We start from the raw sequence: 24,427 nt of genomic DNA on the forward strand, positions 1-24,427 counted from the left end.
CTTATTTACAATGATGGCCTAGGAACAGTGGGTTAACTGCCTTGTTCAGGGGCAGAACGACAGATTTTTAGCTTGTCAGCTCGGGGATTCGATCTACCAACCTTTCGGTTGCTGGTCCAATGCTCTAACCACTAGGCTACCTGCCACACCCCCAGTTCATTGTGTATAACTGCCAGAGATGGGCAGTATTGATTTTTACAGAGATTTTTACATCTCTGTCGATATTTACACTAAATATCTATTTCAATTACTTCTGAGTATTTAGTCATTTCTATTACACTGGGCTGAACTACACACCAATGTATTTTGAGACAAAATACTTTCAAGGAGCTGTAAATGTGTTATTGCACTTCATACTTTGTCACCCCCCTTTCACATTGGTATCTGAAGCCTGATTGCACTATGGTGTGATAAAAGTGTCTGTTAAAATGAACTAAATATCAAATGTATATGTAAAAATGTACAATTGCAAAGCATGCTGAGTATAATTCTAATGAGCTCTGCCCCGAAACAAGGCCAATAATAATACCCAGTGTGCCATTTATCTGTTTCGTATTGTTATCTTTAATTATTTCTTATTGGCGTTACGTTGTCGAGAAGGAACCTGCAAGTACACATTTCGTTGGACAATGTATATCAAATCTTGTACGTATAAGTAATAAAACACGAAACAGTATGATTTGCTGTTCATCTTGGTGTGTTCATTTTCACACATAACGTTACATTTGGATCTCTTTCTTGCAGACGCTATTAGCCGGGGCCTTGCTCAACTAAGATAGATAAACAACAACATATCAGTCATAGCAAGAAAACATTTCTGTAAACTTTACTAAGATGTTGTCGCTGTTCGGCCCGGCTACTTGCAAATGTATCCTTAAATACAAAATACATGTATTTTAATTAAATACATGACAAAATAAAAGTATTTTGTTGTTTATTTTGATACGTTGACCTTTATGGTATTTTGGTATTCCCTGATTAATCAGGCTAGGATGGATGCAGGAGACCCCTCCTGCTCCCTCCATCGATTGATCTCTTCTAATAATCTTTCACCACATCATTCCATCATAAACAGATAGGCCTAACAGATTAATGTAGCAGATGAAAAAAATTGCATATTATTTATATTCAAAGCAAAAAATAAATAAATAGATAGCTTCTGTCAACAGATGGTGGTGGTGGTGGTGTTAGCAGGGTGGTAAATCAACTTTTTGGTCCACCAGCCGCAGTGGCTGGTGGATGCCGCAATTTTACCTGCCACTTAAATGTTTGAAATATAATTAGAATTAAGATGAATCACAGAAAAGACTGTACAAATCACAGAATACTGTACACCCCACCCCGCTTTCACCACTTTAGCATTCAGATTCTCTTCCAGAGCCGACACACTCAAATAAATAAATATATATATTTTTTTTTTTTTACGTCAGCTTTGGATAAAATAAACTGCTCCCAAATGCAATGCAGCTGGTAAGAATATACATTTTACCAGACAATGCCAAAATCTACCAGCATTTGAGTGGCTGGTGTTAACTTTCCACCCTGGGTGGTAGATGGGTTGTTTTGGTAATAGCTGGAATGACTCTTGGTCTGGTCTTCAGAACCCATCGTTAATAAGCATCATTAAAATGATATAATTCTAGGATGGCATTATGTCAGATGCAAATTGAACTAAAGTGGATTTGAGGGATGGGGCCTCAGATGGTAGGGACCCTGAAGCCAGAGACAGCTGACAAATTGTTTCCTTTAGCGAGCTACTGCAACTGACTGACACATTTGAATTAGGTAGGCTTTATCTCCCTACACATACACACACCAATTTGACTGGTAAACATTGACTGACCGAGGCACAATATAAGGCGGATGAGCAATTATGTACCTGGGTTCAGGCAGTATGATTTTCTTGCTCGCCCGGGCCGCTGGAGTAGATTTGCTCTTCTCCATCGCCATCAAATAGCTGACATCGGCGAGAACTGCTTCGAGGTCCGCCATCTTCAACCTTGGGTGGACACAACACCTGCCGTGGGAACGTTTTTTTTATTTTATAGGAAAGACAAATCGAATGTCCACTGAATCTAGCTAGATCCAACCAGGGCGACCAAGACAGCTATGCGGAATGACGACCATCGAATGGAGACTGTCGTTTTCTTCCTCTAGGTTTGGCAAACACGGTCTCTCAAAACACAACCATTGTGACAGAAAAAAAATGGAGAGATTGATAACTCACTAGATGACTCGTTTATTGAGAGTTCACTCATCTGGGTGTGATGATTTTTTCCATCAATAAGGTTCCGTTATGTGCAAACGTGTGTGGTGGTTTCATGGACTCCGAATATAAAGCAGTTAAAAATAATGGCAGACAAGATTGATGAGATTTTCGTTTCTGCCCATTCAGAGCGCTTCACTTATTTAGATGGACCACCTGCTAGGTTTGGCTAACTAGCAAGCCAGCTAGTTAGCTAATAACTGTCAAACCCCACTGATCCTGGATGATTTGTTTTATCTTCTTGGCAAGCGAAAAAATTATGCAAGCGAAAAAATTATGTAAATATTGCGGTACGTGTGACTCCAGCAAGACGTATGTTTCAAGCTTCCTAACTGTTTCTTGTCGCCTATGCTTGAATATAAAACAAAACATTAAGCGTCGACAAAGATGGGCTGCATAAAATCTATCGAAATGGCATCCGATGAAGACATCCTGTAAAAACGATAAGGGTAGAAAGCTAAAATAACAAGAGCAAGCCAGCTCGCCTGTATCACAAAAAAAAACCTGACCACGATTGAATAGTCCAGATGCCGAATAAGGTAGGTTCACATGTATTCACCAAAATGAAGAATCAAAACAATCGCCTCCAATTGTCAGCTTTGCTTTCATATCGTCAGTTGTTGGCTTCCTATCTGTCTACAATGTTCTTCTTTATCAGAGGACATAAATCGTAGAACGTCGCCATATAGACGCAGGTTGCTAGCTGAATATCCAGGCCAGCGTGCAAAAAAACAATGCTGAAACAATCAGCTAGATATCCGACAAAATCTAGCTAGCTAACGAGAAAACAACAATGTTATTGGCACTACAGTAACTATATGCAATATTTAAACAAATTATGCCACGAAAACAGCCAGTTAACGATTGTTAGCTACGACCAACTGCTGTGCAAAACGTTGCTACTTGGTAGCGAGTTACTTACAGTCGCTAGCAAGTAGCTAATCCTGTACTGTAGCCAGTTCAATTTGAACTAACCAGCTAACGTTAGATAATATACTTACTTAGCTAGCATAGATAGCGCTAGCTAACAACCGCTTTATCGCACCGACACGAAACGCACTCATGCAATTAGCGATCTCAGCTAACGAATCCTGATCTTCGGGCAAATGCACGTCATTTCAAAAGAGACAGGCGAAACCGCACACAATTTGCCATAATCATTTCTTTCACACAGTGTTGTGGGCTCTGGCACAGAGACACCAGTAGCTAGCTAGCTGTTATGATGGGGGAGGGGGCGTTGGAAGGAGGAAATTGGCTAGCTAACGTTAGCTTGTTAACCGTCCACGGTCTCTCACCACTGACTTCCACTGGAAGTTGAGTCTTTTCTGGGCGACCAACAACTTGCTAGCTAACCAACATACAATGGAAGATAAACTAACAACCTAAGTGCATATCATTTTGTCTTCTAATATCAGCTGCCCGTTAGTGTCTTCCTCGGTCAAGTGTTGTGACCATACGTTTCTTTTCCTCCTTGTTGCGCGCTACTCAAGACACTTTCCTCTTGCTACAGTAGCCCGAAGGAATCCGTACGAGCCGCTGAGATCGGTGCATTCGACAGAATCCGACGACGCGGGAGAACGTTTGATATCCTGTTTGTTTACGTTCCTCAAAGAGGCACAGATTTCTTCTTGTTATCCCTGGTGAGTCCGAGTAGAGACCGTAGACTTTACTCCGTTTCGTTGGCTGAGTCTCCTGTGTGCAGCTGTGTGGTGGGTTTGTGTCCCCCAGTGTATTCTGTATTCTCAGAAACAGGCTAGTTTAGCTACTGTGAAAGCCCCACTTCCTCACGCTGCGACTGAGAAGCCTGGAAAACATGTAATGGAACCGCATCGCTCATGGACGGGGAACTACATGATTATAAATGCCCTATTACGAGTTTATTAAAATAAATACCATTATATAAAATTAGCACTAGTCTGTTTAACTAAAAAAGGAAATGCATTATTTGTAACAGTGTTCAAAAGAGGGCGGTAGGCACTGGGCACTCAGTATGGGCATCTTCTTTTTTACTATCACATGAATAATAGATGGCTGACACATCTGGGAGATAACTAGCCGGATCAATCCAATGCACCAATCCCTGAATCATTAGACAACCCATTTGTGTATCTTGAAACCACTTTACTGTAGGCGTATGTTGGAGACCTGTTTAATCAGATTTTGAAGCATATATACATGCATATTTGATTTTCCAAAAATTCAGTATGCATATGAATTAGCCAGTAGGCCTTCAACTATGTGATGCACTGTTAATAGAATACCAATTGCTGACGAATTTTTTTGGGCTTTACAACCTATACAACAGTGATTTATTTTTGGACAAATATTTTACAAATGGGAAGCAAACACATCTGATGAAAGCACTGCAAAATTGGGCTCCAATGCCCATCCCAAATGGTATTCCACCAACCCACCTGACTCTTATCATAGCCTGTCTTCGAAGGCCTCTTTGTCTCATAATTCTATTTAACAATGTACGTCATCACACTGTTATATTTGATTTAACCAAGCAATATTTTATTATTATATTTTGTCAATAGATTGATCTTATTTTTTCCTTCTTTTTTGCGATTACTGTCATGGAGACGTAGCGCCACCTGCTGTCCAGTAAATGTAATGTTTTCAGAAGCGCTCCAGTCTAAAATGTCTCAATAGCCCCGTGGTTGTTTATTTGTTTGTGTGTCTTTAGCTATGTTTCTAGCAGTACAATTCTACCTACAGTTGACATACATTCAGAGAGGCACAAGCATGGACGGGAGGTCAGTGATGTTTTAGAAAGACAGTTTATTCAGCATTGGGTAACAGTGGGGTTAAGCTTGGGATAACGGGTGAGGGGTTACTGCTGAATGCGGCGGATGGACTGGATCTGAGGGGTCTGGGAGTGGGAGCCGAACTCCTTGAAGTGCTTGTACTCGCCGCAGTGACGGTCACACTCCATGATGTACTGGTAGCCACGGTATCCGGGGTACTGGTAGCACACGAAACTGTTAGGTAGAGAGACAGAAAGAGATTACAGAGTCAGTTGGCGGTAATGGATACTATGAGGCTAAGGGAGTAGTAAAAAATTAGATTGGAGAGAGGATGAAAGAGAGAAGCAGATTGGAGTGAGAAAGTGAGTGAAGTAGAAGGAGAGAGAGGTTGACTGTGTTAAGGGCCCGGCTACTCACGCTCCGGACTGGATCTTGAGGGAGCCGACCTCGTTGTTGCACCAGCCCATGGCCTGGAGGGAGGGGTAGTCGTCGCTCAGCTCGCCCTTGCGACCAAGGAAGTTCTCACGCTCATAGATGGTCATACGACACTCCCTGTGGTTCTGGAGGGGAGAAGACGGGGGGGAGGATTGTCAGTTAGTCAGTCAAGAGGAAGAGTGTGGAATAGATAGTGATAGAAGCAGATAGGAGTAGATAGCGGTAGTTTAGTTACTCACAGCGCAGGCAATGGGCCTAAAGGAGGTCATCCTCTCGATGTGGTAGGCATTGCTACCTCCGAAGGCGTCACACTGGGGGTACTCTCCTCTCTCCAGCACAAACTGCTGGCCCTGGTAGGAAGCATGCTCATAGCCAACCCAACTATACGAGCGAGAGGGAGAAAGGGAAGAAGTAAGAGATCATCATTTTCCCTCAGCTTCTCTGAGCAATAGTTCTAAAGACTGAAACCAGCGAGTGGAAGGTCTGTTTTGAGTGTTTCTGCGGGTGGGGATTTGTGTGTAAGTACTCACGCTCCACTCTCCACCCTGAGGGAGCGCACAGTCTCGAACCCGAACTCCATCACATTGCAGCACTCTGAGGTGAACTCATGCCGACGGCCCTGGAAGCACTCCTCGTCGAAGACAATGATCTGAGAGGGACAGACAGAGAGAGAGAGACGTGGGTTACATACTGTATCTATCTATTTACCTGGACAGGTTCAAGCTGAGGTTTGTGTGCAGCACGGGAGGCTGCTGAGGGGAGGACGGCTTATAATAATGTCTGGAATGGAATAAATGGAATGGTATCAAACACGTGGAAACCATGTGCTTGACACGTTCGATAAGTGCCATTCATTCCGTTCCAGACATTACTATTAGCCCGTCCTCCCCAATTAAGGTGCCACCAGCCGCCTGTGTTGTGCAGCCGTAAGTGTCTCTACAACTCCCTCTTTAGAGTTAATATGGTCTGTGATTTGTCTAAATTCGTGCAGGGTGTAATGTGTTCAGCGGGAACAGAAAGAGTGTGTCTAGACCCGACTCTGCTGTTGACCGAACAGACTCCTGTGATAAACGGTTTGTCCTGAGCTCAGGTTGTCACATTGATCCTAGAGACCTGTTTCTCCAGCATCTCTCTGGTTAAAGAGTTTTCCTGGACCCACAGACTGAGCTCAAATACTTTACAAATTCATCCTTCTTTCCCCTCTTCCTTCCTTGAGGTAATCACTGATCTGCCACGGTTGGATAGGTGGAAGGAAGAATTCCACTACATTGCTTTTAGGTCATGGACGGATGTATTTTAAAGTATTGAAACAGGTCCACGGCAGGCCTTTTATATGATGCACACTCAGTAAGCCAGTCTCACATACCTTCCAGTGGCCGGAGAACTTGGTGCAATGGTGAGTCATCTTATTGTCTGGAATGAGAGAGGACAGATAGTAGGACTGTTATAAACAATAGTACTTTTACAAAGAACAGAATGTTACATTTGGACAATGTGCAACTCGGGATGCTAGTTAGACCGCTGAACGTTTCTTTCCCACCCATTCATACTCACATTATACACACACACACTCTTTCTTCTCATATAAACACACACACTGCCCCAGACACGCAGCAAAGTTCGGCAACAAAGTTTGCCCATATCAAAAATACTGACCATCAAACAAATATACAGGTAAAATATATATATATATATATATATATATAGAGGTATGCAAAGTAGCTGGTGGAGGGAGGAAATGGAGCAACATTGTGCTTCAACCATAACCATAATAGATTCCAGTGGCAGGTTAGTACAGCAGGACTCCCTCCCTGTCTAATAAACTATTCATATTGTACCACCGCATCAATGTATTTCTACGCTACATGGCCTGCTTTTATGTACTGAAAAGGCCCGTACAGCTCGAATGCTCTAGAATGTGAAAAGGCTGGTTTAGCTCTGTATGCAGGGCTAAAAGGCTTGGTTTAGCTATGTGTTGTTCAGGGCTGAAACGCCTGTGAGGATAGTATCCCAGCGAGGCTAAAAGCATGCGCCGTGGAGTCACTGGCCTGAATAGCAGGACCATTGTGTGATGCTGGATTGAAAGCGTCAGCAGCTATTTACAGATCCTGTACTGGAATGAGGAAAGTCCAACAGGCCAGGGGCCACATCTAGGATATTCTTCTTTAGGTCTCCTTTTCCTATTTTTTTTTTTATGCAACTCTTTTTGATTTTTCTCTCTATTTTCCCCCTTTTTTCTTCCGATTGTACTCTCTCCATCCCTTGTCGGCCCCTGGTCCCTGTTCCCGGGGCCCAGAGTTATGCCCCTGGGCCTGCCTGGCTGCGGTGTGAAGTGGTGGCGGGCAGACCGAGTCATTATGGGGCCTGTTACCCTACCCTAGATACTCTGCCCCGCTCTGCCTTCCTGCCTGGCTGGCTGGGTGGATGATCAGGCTGGTGCTATGGTTCTCTGGGTGGGACAGAGAGACTCACCTTGCTTTGATGCCCTTCGCTGTCCCGGAATGAGAGTGAGAGGACTCACGCGCCCCCACCCTTTTAAAGCCTCCCCTGGCAAAGGGCCACACTGAAAGCCCCAGCTCAGCAGCGGGGAGGAGCCTCTCTTTGTCCCGCCGACAAAAGCAGGGTTAATCTATAGAGGGACAGAAGTGCAGACACCACACTATCACCCAGGGCAGGGACCAGGGGTAGGGAGAAGAGGAGGAGAGAAGAGACAAGTGCAGGGCACTTAGAATGTCAAGGGGGGATGAGAGGAGGGGGATTCCCTCAAAAAGCCACCCTCTCTCTCTCTCTCTCTCTCTCTCTCTCTCCAACTCTTCCTCACTATCTCCTCCTTTTACTTCTTCTTTACTTCTATCGTTCACAATCACATCTCATGTATTCTTATGGGTCTGTCAGCTAACTAGCTGTATCCCAAGAGCCTAGTGGATGACCCTGTCCTCTCTGTTGACAAGCATGTCATGTCCTTTACTCACCTGTAGGGAGAGACCTGTCTGTCTCCCTGTCTGTTGCACCCTGGTTCACATCACCTCATTTGATCTGTTGCAATCACTGTCCCCTATTTCCTCTAAAGGATCGATAAAGTATTCTGTCTGTCTGTCTGTCTGTCTAACCGACTGACTTAATTGTTATTATGTCATCACTAATGCCTTTGGTGGATTGTCATGGTAAAAGGTTGAGAGGACTGAAACCGAACATCTTCAATATAAACGTACAAGTTCAACTTGTGCATGGTAGACTTTTAGACTGTAGATGACTATGGTGTTGTTATTCTGTTAGCCCCACAATGTGACACGGCATGTAGCGTTGATGGTGCGCATCTTATTTCTCCCTAGAATTATTCATAGTTAATCTGCAGCATGATCAGGGCATGCGCCCATGTTTCATAACACAGAGCAGCAGGAGGCTCCATTTGGTGCTGGAATGTGGACATCTCATCTGGCAGGGAGAGAAACGTAAACATAAAGAGAGAGAGGGAGGGAATAAGCCGAGCCAAGAAATGAGACAGAGGACTGAGTTGGAAGAGGGTCAGCAGCAGGCAAGTCTTCCTCCAGCTGCTTTAGCATGAAACCCTCAGACGGGTTCCACTTCAACAGTGGAAAGGACTGTTTAGAAGGGGGGAAAATGGTGGTTATGAACTATTATAGTTGGTTAACCATTAGGCTAACCAAATGGCTATGTCATTTGTACTTAGGCTGTGTGTCCTTTTTTTCGAAGGGAATATTCTTGTATTTCATTAACTTTCCTAAACATGTTTATAAAAAAATGTTAACCATCACAACTGAATCAGTTCAAAAGTATACATCATGCTTTTTACATATGCATTTATTTAATTTGATGTTTAACAAACTGTGTTGTTGTAATGAGGTCTGTGTGTAGCTTGTGTAGAGGAGTCAGGCACAGGACAGCAGATATGAGTAAATAAACGTAATTTACTCAAAATAGACAAATACAATACAATAAAGCGAGCCCACATAACGGACCGTATTACATACAAACAAACATGGGGGAACAGAGGGTTAAATAATGAACAAGTAATTGGGGGACTGAAACCAGGTGTGTAAGACAAAGACAAAACAAATGGAAAATGAAAAGTGGATCGGCGATGGCTAGAAGGCCGGTGACGTCGACCGCCGCTGTAGTGTTGTAGGTCAGTACAAAAAGAAGAAAACAATTACTCAAAAAAACTTCACAGCACTAAAAGAAGGTTGCTTACAATAATTTATTCATTCATGAACACATGTTGTTTTGACATGTTTTGACAAACTCTGTTATAATGCGTAAGCTGTTTATAACGCATTAGCCATAGCTGTAGTATTGGCCATGGCTTTTGCATTAGCCATAGCTTTAGCATAGCCATGGCTTTTGCATTAGCCATAGCTTTAGCATAGCCATGGCGTTTGCATTAGCCATAGCTTTAGCATAGCCATATCTTTAGCATAGCCATGGCTTTGGTGTTAGCCAGATACCTGTAGCATTAGCTCACAACACTGTGTTGAGCGAGCACAGCGCTGCGCTGGCTGTTATGACAGCAGAGTGATTGCCCAGTCAACCATTAGTCAACAGAGAAAGGAGCAGAGACTGGTACTAGCCTACCTCTCTCTGACTGGATCCTGTGGAAAGCTGGTATCTATGGCTGCCTTTACACAGCCAGCTCAATTCTAATCTTTTTTTCACTAATTGGTCGTTTGACCAATCAGATCAGCTCCTTTTCCAATAAAAATATCAGCATTGGACTGCCTTTGTAAACACAGCCTATGTTTCCTATTCTACACTGGCCTGCTTAGAATGATAAGATAACATAACAGAAGAATGACTCTGAATTATAAATAATACAGAGATGGATTTCCTAGACATTGATAGGTGCCCGGGTTTCCATGTAAAATTGGTCTATGTATTTTTGTATTTTATCTGTTGATCATCATTTGCCATTATTTTATACACTTTTTTTGTAACCTTTACTCAACCAACCCTTACTCAACCAACCTTTACTCTACCAACCTTTACTCAACCAACCTTTACTCTACCAACCTTTACTCTACCAACCTTTACTCTACCAACCTTTACTCTACCAACCTTTACTCTACCAACCTTTACTCTACCAACCTTTACTCTACCAACCTTTACTCAACCAACCTTTACTCTACCAACCTTTACTCTACCAACCTTTACTCTACCAACCTTTACTCTACCAACCTGTACTCTACCAACCTGTACTCTACCAACCTGTACTCTACCAACCTGTACTCTACCAACCTGTACTCTACCAACCTGTACTCTACCAACCTTTACTCTACCAACCTTTACTCTACCAACCTTTACTCTACCAACCTTTACTCTACCAACCTTTACTCTACCAACCTTTACTCTACCAACCCTTACTCTACCAACCTTTACTCAAGCAACCCTTACTCAACCAACCTTTACTCAACCAACCTTTACTCAAGCAACCTTTACTCAAGCAACCCTTACTCTACCAACCTTTACTCAAGCAACCCTTACTCAAGCAACCCTTACTCTACCAACCCTTACTCTACCTACCTGTACTCAACCAACCTTTACTCAACCAACCTTTACTCTACCAACCTTTACTCTACCAACCTTTACTCTACCAACCTTAACTCAACCAGCTAGTTTTGGAGTCATTATGCACTAGTAGTGGCTTGTCATTACAGCTGTACCCTTGCCATCTATGACACACAAACACAACCCAGTCCTCCTTCCTGTGGTTGCCTGAACACTTCACTTTATACAGTGACACTTCCCACAAGGCCTCATGTTGTCACTAGGCAGGAACCTGCAACTCTGTCTCAGGCTCTGGGCCACACATAGATCACTATACTGCTAATGTATTGCTGCTCTAGTTCTTGCTTCTCCTACAGATGTGGGGTTTTATCTTCGATAGATATGTGATGAACAATCAATCAATCAAGGATCACGATGCACACGTCAACATTTAAAAGTCATCCAGCAGCATGACTACATGATCATTGATATTGACCTACAGTACACAGTGGAGAGACCTGTACTTGATTGGACAACGGACGGAGAAGACGAACAGTGTCATAAAGACCTGTGGTGAGAGGAGGGGGGGCGGAAGGGAGGGTAGATGGAGATGGGGTCGAGAGAGTAGAAGAGTAGAGAGACTAAAGAGTTTGACATTCTCCTCCAGGTTATTTCTACTCTATTATTCCGCCTCTCTCTCTCGCCATCACCCTCCTTTACCACACTTCTAGGTGCTTTATAATGCTGTGGTACTGTCTGTGTGTTAGCGTCATGTCTATGTGAAGCATGTGCGTGCTGTATGTGTGTGTGAGATATGATCACCTAGTGACAGGTCCTTTACATGTTCTTTAATAATAATACATTATTTTACCTTTATTTAACTAGGCAAGTCAGTTAAGAACAAATTCTTATTTTCAATGACGGCCTAGGAACAGTGGGTTAACCGCCTTGTTCAGGGGCAGAAGGACAGATTTTTACCTTGTCAGCTCGGGGATTCGATCGTGCAACCTTTCAGTTACTAGTCCAACACTCTAACCACTAGGGTACCCGCCGCTATCCCATTATGATCATTCTCATTTGAAAAATATGAATAGGGAGCATAACTTTATTTTATTGATTGCTCTCAACTAACCAGATGAAGAAGAAGATCACACAAAAAATCAGTCCGGACAAAACGTACGTGAATGGAAATAAATTGCAATCCCACCTTTTCTTCATCAACTTTTCCCACTTCAAAATAAAATCTTATGTCATTTGAATCATAAGTCTTTCTCTTTTCAAAACTAAGCTAAGTGCTGGTGCAGTTTCACCTGTTAGAGTTAGAGAAAGATACAGAGAGAGATTGTGTGTGTGTGTGTGTTAACTCCTTACACCCTCCAGGTCTATGCATTCCTGTGCACTATATGCTACTGTAGCTTACAGGCTCAGCGCACTAACAGAGGGGGAAAGTGCCATTGTCAGGGCTTTCCATTGACAGTAAAGTGCTTACAGGCAGCACGGGGGGGCAGATGGGGGTTCTGGTTGTTGCGATGGCCCAGGGGGCTTTGGTCCAGAACAACTCTGATGACGCTGGTGTTTCTATTGTCCACCGAGCCCTTGCGTTCAGCCTTTGCCAGGGTATAAAAGCTAGGGTTCTGCGCTGAGATGGCCAGCACGATCCAGCCTACCCCACACGGCACAGCAAGCTGTACACGCAGGTAAGGACACACCCCACACAAACTGAAAACAGCAGTCGATCCACAGCAGCAAACAGCACACAGGGGCCCACTCCTCTCAGCCTACCATTCCCGGGTGTGTCACCCCCAGGCGGGGCCGTAGGCCCTAACAGAGGCCCAGGCCTCAGGGCCTACATGAGGCACTCAGACCCCAGGCTGGATTGGTACAATGGATGGTTATTTTCTCCTTGGAGATTCTGATCCATCCTATGGAAGTGTTTGGCCGCTGTTTCCTGCCTCAGTTAGTTACAAAACTAAGAAATAGTAACACATACACAAACAACACACATTCACTCTGTAGTGAGAACATAGATGCCACACCTTTACCTGATCTGTGTTTTGATTCTTTTTTCCCGCTCCCTGTCCCTCTTTCTCTCAATCGATCTCTCTACCTCCCACACATTCTCCCTTTCCCTTTCTTTACTTGCATCCATCCTCCTCTCTATCGCCCTCTTTCCCTTTTCCCTCTCTTTTACTCTCTCTGCCTGCTCCATCTTCTTTCCTCTGACATTCCTCTCCTCTCCCTGTCCTCTCTCCATTCTCCCTCCCTCTACCCCTTATCCCCCTCTCCCTCCACCCTTTCCTTCTCCATCCATCCCTCCGTCAGAATCTCCTGATCCCTCACCATGTCTCAGACCGCCAAGTCCGCCTCCAGCCAGGGCACTGATGTCAAGGACAAGGGAGCCCCTGCCCCCGCTGCCACTAGCAAAGCCACTAAGACCGGAGAACCCAGCGTCGGAAACTTCCGAGTGAGTCAACACATTAAAAATACTCACAACCCACTTGGCACAGGAGCTGGATTCAAATTGTAACTGCAGTAAAAAAAAAGAGAGTAATGTCCACCCATTGTGTGGGAGCAGCAAACAGTTTAAAGTTAGCCATTCTCTTTGAACTTTTATCTGAGCTGGGTGAATTGACTATGGATAGAACATTATACAGGGCGTTTGTTGTGGTTGGTAAATGTTGCTACTTAAGTCGGCGGGTCTTGAGATGACCCCAGAGATCTTGCAGCCTTCGCAGCAGTGCAGGTGGCTTTGGGTTTAGTGGAAGGAAGCTTCTGTACAGGTAGTCCGAGCCATGAAGAACGTCAGAGCTTTCTAACTGATTGATAAACTGAATGACACAAACGGGCTCTGAGACCTAGTTACATACCTGCAGTAGTAAAAGGCACCAAATTCGTTCGAGTTCTATGGCAAAAGGGTCAACACAGAATACAACATGTGTGGAAGAAGGAGAGTATCTCACCTTTGACCTCTTCCATTGATAATGGCATCTAACTTCTGACCACTGCCCCCTGTAGATCATGCTGTTCGACCAGGAGAACTTCCAGGGCAGAATGATGGAGATCCAGAATGAGTGCATGAACGTGTGTGAACGCGGCATGGACAGAGTGCGCAGTATCATCGTTGAGTGCGGCCCGTAAGTGGACACACACACCTACAGGGCAAGATTACACACACACACACACACACAGTCACACACATACACACCTACAGGACACAATCACACACAAAGCAATCAACTCTACATGCTATTCCAACACACAGGAAGACAAACTCACTGAGCCCAAACATTTGAGCCCAAACACTGATGCTGTCATTTTTCGTGGCCCTTCACGCTCATTCCATTTTGACCCGTCTTCTAATCCCTCTCCCCCCTCCCCCTTGTCCCCGGCGGCCACCCCTCTCCAGCTTTGTTGCCTTTGAGCAGACTAACTTCCGTGGGGAGATGTTTATCCTGGAGAAGGGAGAGTACCCTCGCTGGGATACCTGGAGCAACTCTTACCGTAGCGACTGCCTCATGTCCCTCAGGCCCATCCGCATGGTGAGGAACACACGCATTCCAAAACACACACACACACACACACACACACACACACACACACACACACACACACACACACACACACACACACACACACACACACATTTTCCAATATACTCTCTCTCACACACATTCCAAACATGACAGTGACGAATGAGTTCGCCGGAGCGAAAACAGCTGATGACCAGGGCTAATACAGTAGCTAGTGAAGAGACCCTCCAACCTTTTCCCTGACACTCTCTCTCCTTCCCTCCCCCCTCTTCCCCATCCCTCTCTCCTTCCCTCCCCTCTCTTCCCCATCCCTCTCTCCTTCCCTCCACAGGACAGCCTGGAGCACAAGATCTGTCTGTTTGAGCTCTCCGACTTCAAGGGCAATAAGATGGAGATCCAGGAGGATGACGTGCCCACCCTCTGGGCGCACGGCTTCACCGACAGAGTGGGCAGCGTGAGGGTGCCCGGCGGAGTGTGAGTGTACACACACACACACACACTCAACCACACACACTCGTACCTACGCACACACACCAGAAATCTTTTTTTTATGGATACTGGGACTGCAAAATCCTCACCTATATCGAAGATAAAAACCCACATCTGTAGGAGAAACAAGAACTAGAGCAGCAATACATTAGCAGTATAGGGATCTATGTGTGGCCCAGAGCCTAAGGCAGAGTTGCAGGTTCCTGCCTAGTGACAACATGAGGCCTTGTGGGAAGTGTCACTGTATAAAGTGAAGTGTTCAGGCAGCCACAGGGAGGAGGGCTGGGTTGTGTTTAAGTGGAAACACAGAACTCCAATGTGACTCATGTTGTCTCTAAAAAAACAGCCTAAAAATGACTATCAATCTAAATGTAACAAAACATTACCTTCTCTCCTTTCCTTTCCTTCTCTCTCCAGGTGGGTGGGTTACCAGTACCCCGGATACAGAGGCTACCAGTACCTATTTGAGTGTGGTGACTACAGACACTACAACGAGTTCTGTGCCTTCCAGCCTCAGATCCAGTCAATGCGTCGCGTCAGGGACATGCAGTTCCACCAGCGTGGTTGCTTCAACCTCACCTCCGCCAGCAAGTGAGCGACCTCTGGTGGATGCACGTTGTAACTGCAGCCATCCAGCCCTCCCTCCCTCAACCCGCGCATCGGGCGCTTTTTATTTCTCCAATCCTATTCCTTCTTTCCTTCCCTTCACCCACCTTCACCCCTCCATCCTAAAGGGATGGAACGGCAGCATCGTACCGACCGGAACAACCTAAATGACTTTTTATGATGTCAAATAATAAACATGTTTTGAAAAACTTGAATTCCTTTCGCCCTGGACTACTTTATTCAAAGCCTTGTGTTCACCGTGACAACATTTTGTGACAACATTTTGTGCTTCATTGTCCTTTTCTCTCTGTTTGATATTCATTGTTTCTTTCTCTCTCTTCCCTTTTGTCCGTCCAACTGTATTCTCCCTATTTGTCTTCCTTCTGTTCTTCTCTCTTCCATCTGTCCTGTTGGACTGAGAAAGGACCATCTGATTAGTGAGGGGTTAAAGGTTGAACACAGCCCCTCTCACCTGCTGACAGACAGTCTCGGCCTCTCAGTTGTAGATTGAACAGTGGAAATGATTATTACCTAACAATGAGGATGCATGTAGATAAAGCTTGTATAACGTTAATCAACGTCACCTTGACTGGGCTCCCGAGTGGTCTAGCGGTCTCAGTGCTAGAGATGTCACTACAGACCCTGGTTCGATTCCAGGCTGTATCACAACCGGCCGTGATTGGGAGTCCCATAGGGCGGTGCACAATTGGCCCAGCGTCGTTAGGTTTTGGCCGGGGTAGGCCGTCATTGTAAATAAGAATTTGTTCTTAACTGACTTGCCTAGTTAAATAAAGGGTACATAAAAAATATAAAACATGTCTGAAGGTTCTGAGAGCCCACGTTCTCCTCCATAACCGTTGCTAAGTCATAATTGACGCTTCCGCGTTGTGCTGTTTATTTCCGATCGTTTTCAAAACCTATGAAGATATACAGTAAGTGAAAGCAGTTCTTCAATTTGTTGAAACCACAACAATACAGACTTGGATACACATCATGCTAATCAATAAAAACGTTTGTTAAATTTGTTGCTGTGTTTTGCTTGTTTACAGCACCGGTTCATTTCATAGGGAATTTGTCCGAGGCGCTCGATTGTAATCACCAACATGTTATACTTGTCTGAATTCTATATGGCTATGCGTCTGGTCTGCTTAGTTCATTGACTGTATATGAACCAGAACAAAAAATAGGGAGTGGGATGTCTCGCTTCCTCTTCCTCTATGATTGCACACGCAGCAAACTGAGCAGTCAACATGGCAGCACTTTTCAAAGCGAGAAAAGGTCAGTATACAATCAATACACAAACTACTGACGTGCTCATTTGTCTCTCAAACACAACAGGGTTTTTGTACTTGCTGTATTAGTGTGTTGATCCTTCGAAAATACAATTGACTTGGGACAGTCATTTGCCGGGGTGCTAAGATTTGTTTAACTAAGCTCATTGGTCTATCTGTGCTAACGTTAGTACTGAGCTAACACCTGCGAAGTCACGACAGCTTATTGAGTGTTTAGTTAGCTTCTAAGCTATCTCTAAAATAAACCCAGTTATGCATGGCTACAGTGGCGTGCCGTGGGCCTGGGGCCTGGGCCTTCAGTGAGGTACTACACAGTCCCACCCGAATTAATCCACCTCATTATGATGCCATGGCTCTAGAAACTATACATTTAGACAGAAACGCAGTATAACCAGGCGTTGCGTCACCTTGAAATTAACAGTGTTTACCCAAAAACATGACACAATCAATGAGTCTTTTCAATATTTCCCTTCACCTTTTCATTGTGCAGCTCCGTTGCCCTGCACGTTTGTTCTTTGAGCTGTCGATCCACTCCGGTGTCCCCAAAAGTTTTCAAAAGCACCATTGCTTGTTAGTGCCCAGCCGTACTTTGGTGTCTCATTGCTGCCTTGGTTAGACAACTCAAGTTTGCAAAGCCAGTGTGGCTCCAAACACCAAATCGATCACTTGCAAATAATAGGCATTCCCAGCAGTACAGTTTGCAGTGCTTCTCGGAGCCAAGGAGCCTGTGAGCCATTGACAGCGCTCGTAGTTGAAACTTTGAAAGTGGCGAGCGAACGAAGCACTTTCCCGCCTGTGACAGGCTTTGTGGCGTCGGGCGACCTCTCCTTACAATGTCGAACGTCTTGAGAATGGCGTTATAATTATATCCTCGACCAAATCGATATCTTCTCCTCCTTCCGCCATTGTGGGTTGAAAAAACAGCTTAGTAGTACGCGAATTAATTCGTTTATCAAATTCAGTTTCCTAGATCTCCATAGGACCTGCCTCTCAATATTGGTAATCCAATCAAAAGACGTGCATGCACTACGCCTGCTAGCTGGCTCCTGTGTAACACTGGAGCCAGCCAGAAGGCGTACAATAGCCAACTCTAAAGCTGATTGGTTGACACTAAATTTTCATTTCCATTCACTATAAGCTACAAGCGCCCGCACTGTTGATTCTGAAGGCCTGAGGGCAGATTTTAGACCCCTGGCAACACATGATGGCTGAATATGATTGGATAAAAGATCTAACATAAAGACCAGCCCTCAAAATCTCAACCTGGGGCTGGAAGCAGTGCAACCAAGAGGAAAGCTATGAAATGAAGAGTATAACTCTTACTCTGGGGAATAATTTAATACATATTTGTGGGAAAATATATTTTAAAAAAAATTATATTCTGATGATGTTTAGGCCAGCAGAGAAGGCCTTGCAGGCCCTGACGGCCCACCACTGCATGGCTAGAATGCTGCCTTTATAGTGGCGGTCAATAATAACTTCCAAGGCAACTTGAATGGGGTTAATGGTCGCAGCCGTAACGTAAGCATCATTGACATTGTTTATCATTCACAGAAACCCTGTTTGCGCTGCCTGCTTGGGTGGTTATCTATGTCGCTAATACACGTTATTGGCATTGTACCGTAGGGAATCTATTCACATGTCTAGCTTTCTGGTGTCACCTCAAGTCTTCACTCGAGCAGGCGCGTTCTCAATGGGACAGGTTAAGAACGCGGTGGACGGATGATGACCTTTAAAAATATATCTAAATCGATCTAACCGGTTATGAAGATTTTCTCCATTATTTAGATCCTGTATGGGTTCAGTATATCACATGACATATTCTTGAGGGAATTTGCAGAGGTAAATGACTGTTCAGTAGCAAGTGACTATTCTTTGTAGGCTGCGAGACACACAGCCTACATCCATCCGTCAAACCTTAGATTAAGAGAGCAAGGGCCTCAATCAAGGTTGCTATATAATAACTTCATCATCGGTAGGTCCTTTTCATGTCCAGTGTTCAACCTTTACCCCAGAGGCAGAGAGTTGTGAGTGGGTGGGTTGGGTCCATTTATAATCATTGGTTGGGTGTCACACAGAATTGACCTGGACAGTTGGATTCACACAGGTGTAATGTAACACTGATAACTCTGTCTAACAATAGTGTCACGGTGTTGTAAATTCATGCTAGGCATGAGCAGGTCCTACAGTACTAAAGCATCTCTCTCTCTCTCTCCTATCTCACCCCCCACCCCCCCTTCAGCTCTTGGCCTGTGTGTCAGTGGCTGTAGATCTCTGTCCTCGCTAGCTGAGCTACCAGAGATGCATCAGATGATGAGACAGACCTGTAGAGACTATGCAGACAGAGAACTGGCTCCTATAGCGGGCAAACTAGACAAGGAGCACCTCTTTCCCGCCCAACAGGTACACACTCACACCACTAAACAGGAGGTACACATATACACACACACACACACACACACTCTCTAACACAGTGGTATTCAAACTTTTTCAGCAGGGACCCCCAACTCTAATGACACAACAAATACCCCAAAATTCATTACATTTTCATCTCTCTTATCAAAATGAAAATAAACTAATACAAACATATACTCAACATTTTTATTTGTCAAAATATCTTTCTCAAAAACATTTGTATATTGTCCCATGTTATAATCTGTACTCATAATTGTTTGTCCCCCCCCCCCCCCCCCCCCCCCCCCCTCCAATTTTTGTTGTTGTTGAATACCACGGCTCTAATGCATCCACCTGTGTGTTTCTACAGGTGCTGGGTGCTATGGGGGTGATGGCTGTCGAGGTTCCTGAGGAGCTGGGAGGAGCAGGTATGGATTACCTGGCCTACTCTCTGGCCGTGGAGGAGATCAGTAGGGGGTGCGGCAGCACTGGATGTGTGGTCTCTGTCAACAACGTACGTAAGAGTGTGTGTGTGTGTGTGTGTGTGTGAAAGAGACTGTGTTTTATCTTGCACTGATACTAAAGTGTGTGTGTGTGTGTGTGTGTGCAGTCTTTGTACATAGGGCCGATATTGAAGTTTGGAACACAGGAGCAGAAGGATCAGTGGATCACCCCTTTCACAACCGGAGAGAAAGTTGGCTGCTTCGCTCTGAGTGAACCAGGTACACACACATACACACACACACCTTTGCCCCAGAACCCTCCACTCACTTCTACGCTCCAGCCTGGGGAAATGGGTGGTTGTTCATTGTTGACGTCTCGTCTATCCTCTCCTTCGCTCTCTCTCTCCTCTCTCTCTCTCTGTGTAGGTAATGGTAGTGATGCAGGGGCAGCGTCTACATTAGCCAGACAGGAGGGAGGGGAGTGGGTACTGAACGGGACTAAAGCCTGGATCAGCAACTGCTGGGATGCCTCAGCTACTGTGGTATTCGCTACCACCGACAAGTCACTCAAACACAAGGTTAGATACACCGTTGATGGACTCAAGCCATGGTTACACCCCTCTAGTCCTTCTCCCTCTCCCCCCTCTATCTCTCTCTATCAATATTTTATGACTTCATCAATGTAACTCATACTTGCAATTCATCTTGTTGCTGCTATTTGTGGGTCCGACAACAAAAATCCTTCTCCCTTCCCTCCCTCAGTGTATATATTCCCTCCCTCCCTCTGTAGGGTATCAGTGCATTCCTGGTGCCCATGCCTCACCCTGGCCTTTCCCTGGGGAAGAAGGAGGACAAGCTGGGCATCAGAGCAACCTCCACGGCCAACCTCATCCTGGAGGACTGTAGGATACCCCTGGGAAACATGCTGGGGCCACGAGGGTCTGGCTTCAAGATAGCCATGGTGGGATTGTAGGGTGTGGTGGGGGTGTTGCGCGTGCGAGGGGACGGGTGTACGTCTCGTGGTCCATCTCTGTGCATGTGTACTGATCCGCTCTCTCCCACAGCAAACCCTGGACGGTGGGCGTATTGGTATAGCTTCCCAGGCTCTGGGTATTGCTCAGGCTGCTCTGGACGGTGCTGCGGACTACGCTCACAAACTCACCACCTTCAGAGCTCCCATTGGCAAGCTGCAGGCCGTACAGGTATGCGTGTGTTAAAGTTTGTGTTTGAATGTTAAGGTGTGTAAGTGTCTGTTATCAAAGGGGTGTGGGTGTCTGTGTGTGTGTGTGTGTGTGTCTCAATGTTTCAGTTCAAGCTGGCGGACATGGCTGTAGCTGTTGAAAGCGCTCGTCTCCTCACCTGGAAGGCTGCAATGCTAAAAGACGCCAATAAACCCTTCACCAAGGTACACACACACACAACACACACGCACCGTCCTCTCTGTCACACTACGTAACGTTGTACTTCCTCCTTCATGTCCCCACAGGAAGCGGCGATGGCCAAACTATCAGCGTCGGAGGTCGCTACCTTCTGCGGCCATCGGGTACGCATCGCAGAGCCCGCGATGTCATGTTTGCTAGAAGTTTGCTAGAAGTAGTGCCAGACTCAATGAATCAATAGCGGATTTGACAGAATTCACGGGAAATCTCGGATTGCTAAACCCTTCTAATGTTCTTTACCTTCTGCGGAACTGAAGGTCGATCCAGGTTCTTGGGGGAATGGGTTACGTGACGGACATGCCAGCAGAGAGGCACTACCGCGACGCGCGAATCACTGAGATCTACGAGGGCACCAGTGAGATCCAGAGACTGGTGATAGCCGGGCAGCTGCTGAAGGAGTATGTGCCATAGAGACTCGCGGCCTGCGCCCCGAATGGCAGTCTATTCGCTACATAGTGCACTATTTATGGACAGACCCCAATGGTCAAAAGTGGTACACTGAATAGGGTGCAATTTCAAATTGGCCCATAACAGCCACGACACCCAGGACTGCGTTCAGGACTGCAGTGTTCAACAGTGTTGCACAGTGTCATCAGCGCCAGTCAGCTACTGAACTGAGGGAATGTCAGACATGGAGACAGACTCGCACAGCTCTGGGTAGAAGTTGCCCTTAACCACAGATCTAGGATCAGATTGCCAAACTAATGCCCAAATCCTAACCTCAACTGTTATGGAGAGAATATTTTTTCCCTGGACCAGTGGATAGAGGCACCTTGTACCTACCACTCCAAAGGGACAAGACCAGGCCTGCATTCAGGACTGCGGTGTTCAGCAATGTTGTGAAACACTGCAACATGCATCCCACCTTACTTCAATTTTGTAACGATTACAAAACAATCCAAGACTGTTTCCGGTTTGAAGCCATTTGTAACTGTCGATATCAACATGGAGATGTATATCAACCTTTCTGCCTTCACTTCATAATATTATCTGCTTTAAACTGATGGTGTCTGGTAATATAAGCTAGTAGACTCGCAATTCTCATTGTGACCCTGTCTGTGAGGTGCAGTTTCTACTAGAGCCACAGGAGGGGAGTGTAGAGTTTGCACTGCCCTGTCCTGCCTTCACCTGCACTTCAAACAACGAGGGAAATCACAACAACGTTTGAACACTTGTAACATGCATCCCTCCTTATTCTCTGCCTTGTAAATATTCACTGATCTAAAAGAGTTCTGTAGTCATAAACGTACTGTAGTTGGCTAATGTCGTACCCAGGCTAGGCTGGTGGATGAGACTAGTAGTTAGCCTCCACCATGCTGGAATAGGATCAATAATTACTTCAAGCAGGGGGGGTAGAGATGCATTTTGAAGTAATTAAACAGGGTCACACACACCTTAGTGTTCCTGTCGGTGCCTGGTCTGATGCTGCTCTCCAGGCTGCACATAACCAAACATATGTTTTTATGGAACTGCGACGACTGGGAAGTAGTTTAATGGTTTATCATGTTTTTGTCTCTATGGCCGTCAGTTTTTAGGGTTATTAAATGTTAATGAATTCATCTCAGTATCGATATAAAGAGTGATCTGTTCAGATGAAACTGTAAATGCCACAGCTAGAGAATCTGTTTCTGTCTGAGTTTCAGAGATCTAAATGATTGATATGTTTTACGATGATGCCCTACACAGCCCAAGCTTGTGCCTCAACATAAACTGCTGTTGTTCATATTTTATCATAATTGATGGTACATGATGAAATAAAAAAACATATTTTCATGTTAAATAGTGACGCTCTGAGGCTGTTTTGTGACATGGCAACATGTCATTATTAACAGGTGGCCGGTGGCACCTGAATTGGGGAGGACAGGCAGGGACAGAATGAAGAAAATGGTATCGAACACACGCCATTCTTAAGAGCCGTCCTCCCATCAGCAGCCTCCTTTGCTAAAGGGCCGGTTTCACAGACCCAGGTTAAGACTAGTGTAACACAATCACACACATTTTTTCTCATCAATTGCTTTTAATTTGCCATGCACTTAATTTGAACAATCATTTAAATCATGTAGCTGTCATTTAACTCTTAACAATCATTTTAATCAACAGCCAGATTAGGACTTAATTTGACTCCATCAGAACAGACATGGGAAATCAGTTAGAATCAGAATTTTGTAATGTAGCAGATCCAGGGCCCAGTTTCAAGATCGCGATGGAATTTATGCTTAACAATGCATTTCTCCTCCATCAGCCGAAGATGTAACGTGCGTTTCCCAAAACATCACGCAAAGAGAACGTTCGCTAAGTGTGTCGTTGAGGCATGTGCCGATACTGATAGGATCGAAAGAGACCGCGCTGCTCTCGGGAAGTTGAATCACCTTTCTCCAGTGAAATCTTACCTTAACATTAGAATTATTCCACAATACTGATGACGGATCAGCTACTAAAAAGATATCACTTATGGCAGCAACTATTGAGTCGGGTTATTCTAATGATTACCCTATAATGCAACAAATCAAGATTTGGCACATCATTGCGCACATGTTGATACACATCATGAAAAATTGAGGCAAAATTACAGACAGTAGCATACAATTAGCAAAATAGAACTCAATTGAATGAACAAGACATCTACTTCAATATTATTGAATTATATAGGCCTATGTCGCCTATACTGTAGGCTAATTATCTTTTTAATGCAGTCATTAAGTGATTCACAAGTATCAACCAAGGAGCATCAATAGGACATAAGGTACATCTTCTAATCTAAAGTATGGGTTAGTGGCAATCAGTGGCGACCTGTCATTCAGGGCAGGTGGGGCTGTTTTGAGCCCCACATTTTTAGCAAAAAAAATAAATACAGACCTGCCTGTTTTGCATGTTATTTTGGCATTAATACGTGTCACATAGCAGTTTGGAAACAATGTAAAACAAATATATCATAGATATGTACACTGTAGCTAAGAAAGTAGTACTAAGTGGTTGTTGTGTAGTAAGATGTTAGTAGCCCATGTGCCTCACTCTAATAATTTGGTCTATTTACCCCTCTTAATTTCACCTACTGTTCTGACTTGGTGGTGCTCATGTAGTCTATAACCTGTTTTAGAGAAATGTAATCATTGAATATTGTAAGCTAGTGTAAGCTTTCATTGTCTGCTTATATGCCCCCTTTATCTGTCCTATCGTTCTGACTTGGTGTACAGGGAAAACACTGTAAGAATGGCCCATGTTCTGAATTCTGTCGCTGTACATTTCAAAAGTGCTAAAATAGTTATATTGACTACATCCAT

The 24,427-nt window shown here is 44.7% G+C and overlaps 4 protein-coding genes across 7 annotated transcripts in view; 2 read left to right on the top strand and 2 right to left on the bottom strand.

The window, feature by feature from the left end:
• LOC120020946 (beta-adrenergic receptor kinase 2) overlaps positions 1 to 4,004 on the bottom strand; it is a 50,627-nt gene extending 46,623 nt beyond the window's left edge. The window contains exons 1-2 of one of the 2 annotated variants that reach the window (XM_038964592.1): positions 2,228 to 4,004; positions 1,880 to 2,017 (exon numbers count right to left, since the gene is read on the bottom strand). In XM_038964592.1, coding sequence (XP_038820520.1) covers positions 1,880 to 1,992 — 113 coding nt within the window. In that variant the 5' untranslated portion in view covers positions 1,993 to 2,017; positions 2,228 to 4,004. Of the gene's footprint in view, positions 1 to 1,879 lie in introns of both variants that reach the window. The other variant, XM_038964593.1, reaches the window with a different exon arrangement.
• LOC120020947 (beta-crystallin B1-like) lies at positions 2,555 to 15,793 on the top strand. 3 transcript variants are annotated; one of them, XM_038964595.1, is made up of 6 exons: positions 2,555 to 2,805; positions 13,276 to 13,417; positions 13,969 to 14,087; positions 14,360 to 14,492; positions 14,815 to 14,957; positions 15,390 to 15,567. In XM_038964595.1, exons 2-6 carry the CDS (start codon positions 13,295 to 13,297, stop codon positions 15,565 to 15,567), a joined length of 696 nt encoding a protein of 231 aa, XP_038820523.1. In that variant the 5' UTR covers positions 2,555 to 2,805; positions 13,276 to 13,294. The 3 variants fall into 3 exon arrangements, with proteins under 3 accessions (XP_038820523.1, XP_038820524.1, XP_038820525.1); XM_038964596.1 differs by lacking the exon at positions 2,555 to 2,805 and adding an exon at positions 3,496 to 3,906; XM_038964597.1 differs by lacking the exon at positions 2,555 to 2,805 and having other exon boundaries at positions 13,295 to 13,417; positions 15,390 to 15,793.
• Positions 5,103 to 6,856, bottom strand: LOC120020948 (beta-crystallin A4-like). The gene is made up of 5 exons (XM_038964598.1): positions 6,818 to 6,856; positions 5,982 to 6,100; positions 5,691 to 5,832; positions 5,434 to 5,576; positions 5,103 to 5,250 (listed from the first exon to the last, which is right to left on the bottom strand). The coding sequence occupies exons 1-5, from the start codon at positions 6,854 to 6,856 to the stop codon at positions 5,103 to 5,105; spliced, it is 591 nt and encodes a 196-aa protein (XP_038820526.1).
• A 1,011-nt stretch (positions 15,794 to 16,804) lies between the features above and the next one.
• Positions 16,805 to 22,836, top strand: LOC120021757 (short-chain specific acyl-CoA dehydrogenase, mitochondrial-like). Its single transcript, XM_038965603.1, has 10 exons — positions 16,805 to 16,856; positions 19,113 to 19,273; positions 19,635 to 19,778; positions 19,875 to 19,986; positions 20,134 to 20,285; positions 20,498 to 20,668; positions 20,772 to 20,909; positions 21,017 to 21,112; positions 21,194 to 21,251; positions 21,406 to 22,836. The coding sequence occupies exons 1-10, from the start codon at positions 16,829 to 16,831 to the stop codon at positions 21,555 to 21,557; spliced, it is 1,212 nt and encodes a 403-aa protein (XP_038821531.1). The 5' UTR covers positions 16,805 to 16,828; the 3' UTR covers positions 21,558 to 22,836.
• The last annotated feature ends 1,591 nt before the right edge of the window (positions 22,837 to 24,427 follow it).

This window comes from Salvelinus namaycush, chromosome 26 (assembly GCF_016432855.1).
Source record: "Salvelinus namaycush isolate Seneca chromosome 26, SaNama_1.0, whole genome shotgun sequence".
Lineage (NCBI taxonomy): Eukaryota > Metazoa > Chordata > Actinopteri > Salmoniformes > Salmonidae > Salvelinus > Salvelinus namaycush.

Bases quoted from the DNA above. Each gene is read 5' to 3' on its own strand.
- LOC120021757 (XM_038965603.1), top strand. From the start codon at position 16,829: ATGGCAGCACTTTTCAAAGCGAGAAAAG. The intron at 19,987-20,133 runs GTACACACACAT...CTCTCTGTGTAG, and splicing joins CTTCGCTCTGAGTGAACCAG to GTAATGGTAGTGATGCAGGG. The intron at 20,286-20,497 runs GTTAGATACACC...CTCCCTCTGTAG, and splicing joins ACAAGTCACTCAAACACAAG to GGTATCAGTGCATTCCTGGT.
- LOC120020948 (XM_038964598.1), bottom strand. From the start codon at position 6,856: ATGACTCACCATTGCACCAAGTTCTCCGGCCACTGGAAG. The intron at 6,101-6,817 runs GTATGTGAGACT...TGTCCCTCTCAG, and splicing joins AGTTCTCCGGCCACTGGAAG to ATCATTGTCTTCGACGAGGA. The intron at 5,251-5,433 runs GTGAGTAGCCGG...TCTACCTAACAG, and splicing joins CTCAAGATCCAGTCCGGAGC to TTTCGTGTGCTACCAGTACC.
- LOC120020947 (XM_038964595.1), top strand. From the start codon at position 13,295: ATGTCTCAGACCGCCAAGTCCGCCTCCAGCCAGGGCACTGATGTCAAG. The intron at 14,088-14,359 runs GTAAGTGGACAC...ACCCCTCTCCAG, and splicing joins ATCATCGTTGAGTGCGGCCC to CTTTGTTGCCTTTGAGCAGA. The intron at 14,958-15,389 runs GTGAGTGTACAC...TTCTCTCTCCAG, and splicing joins GTGAGGGTGCCCGGCGGAGT to GTGGGTGGGTTACCAGTACC.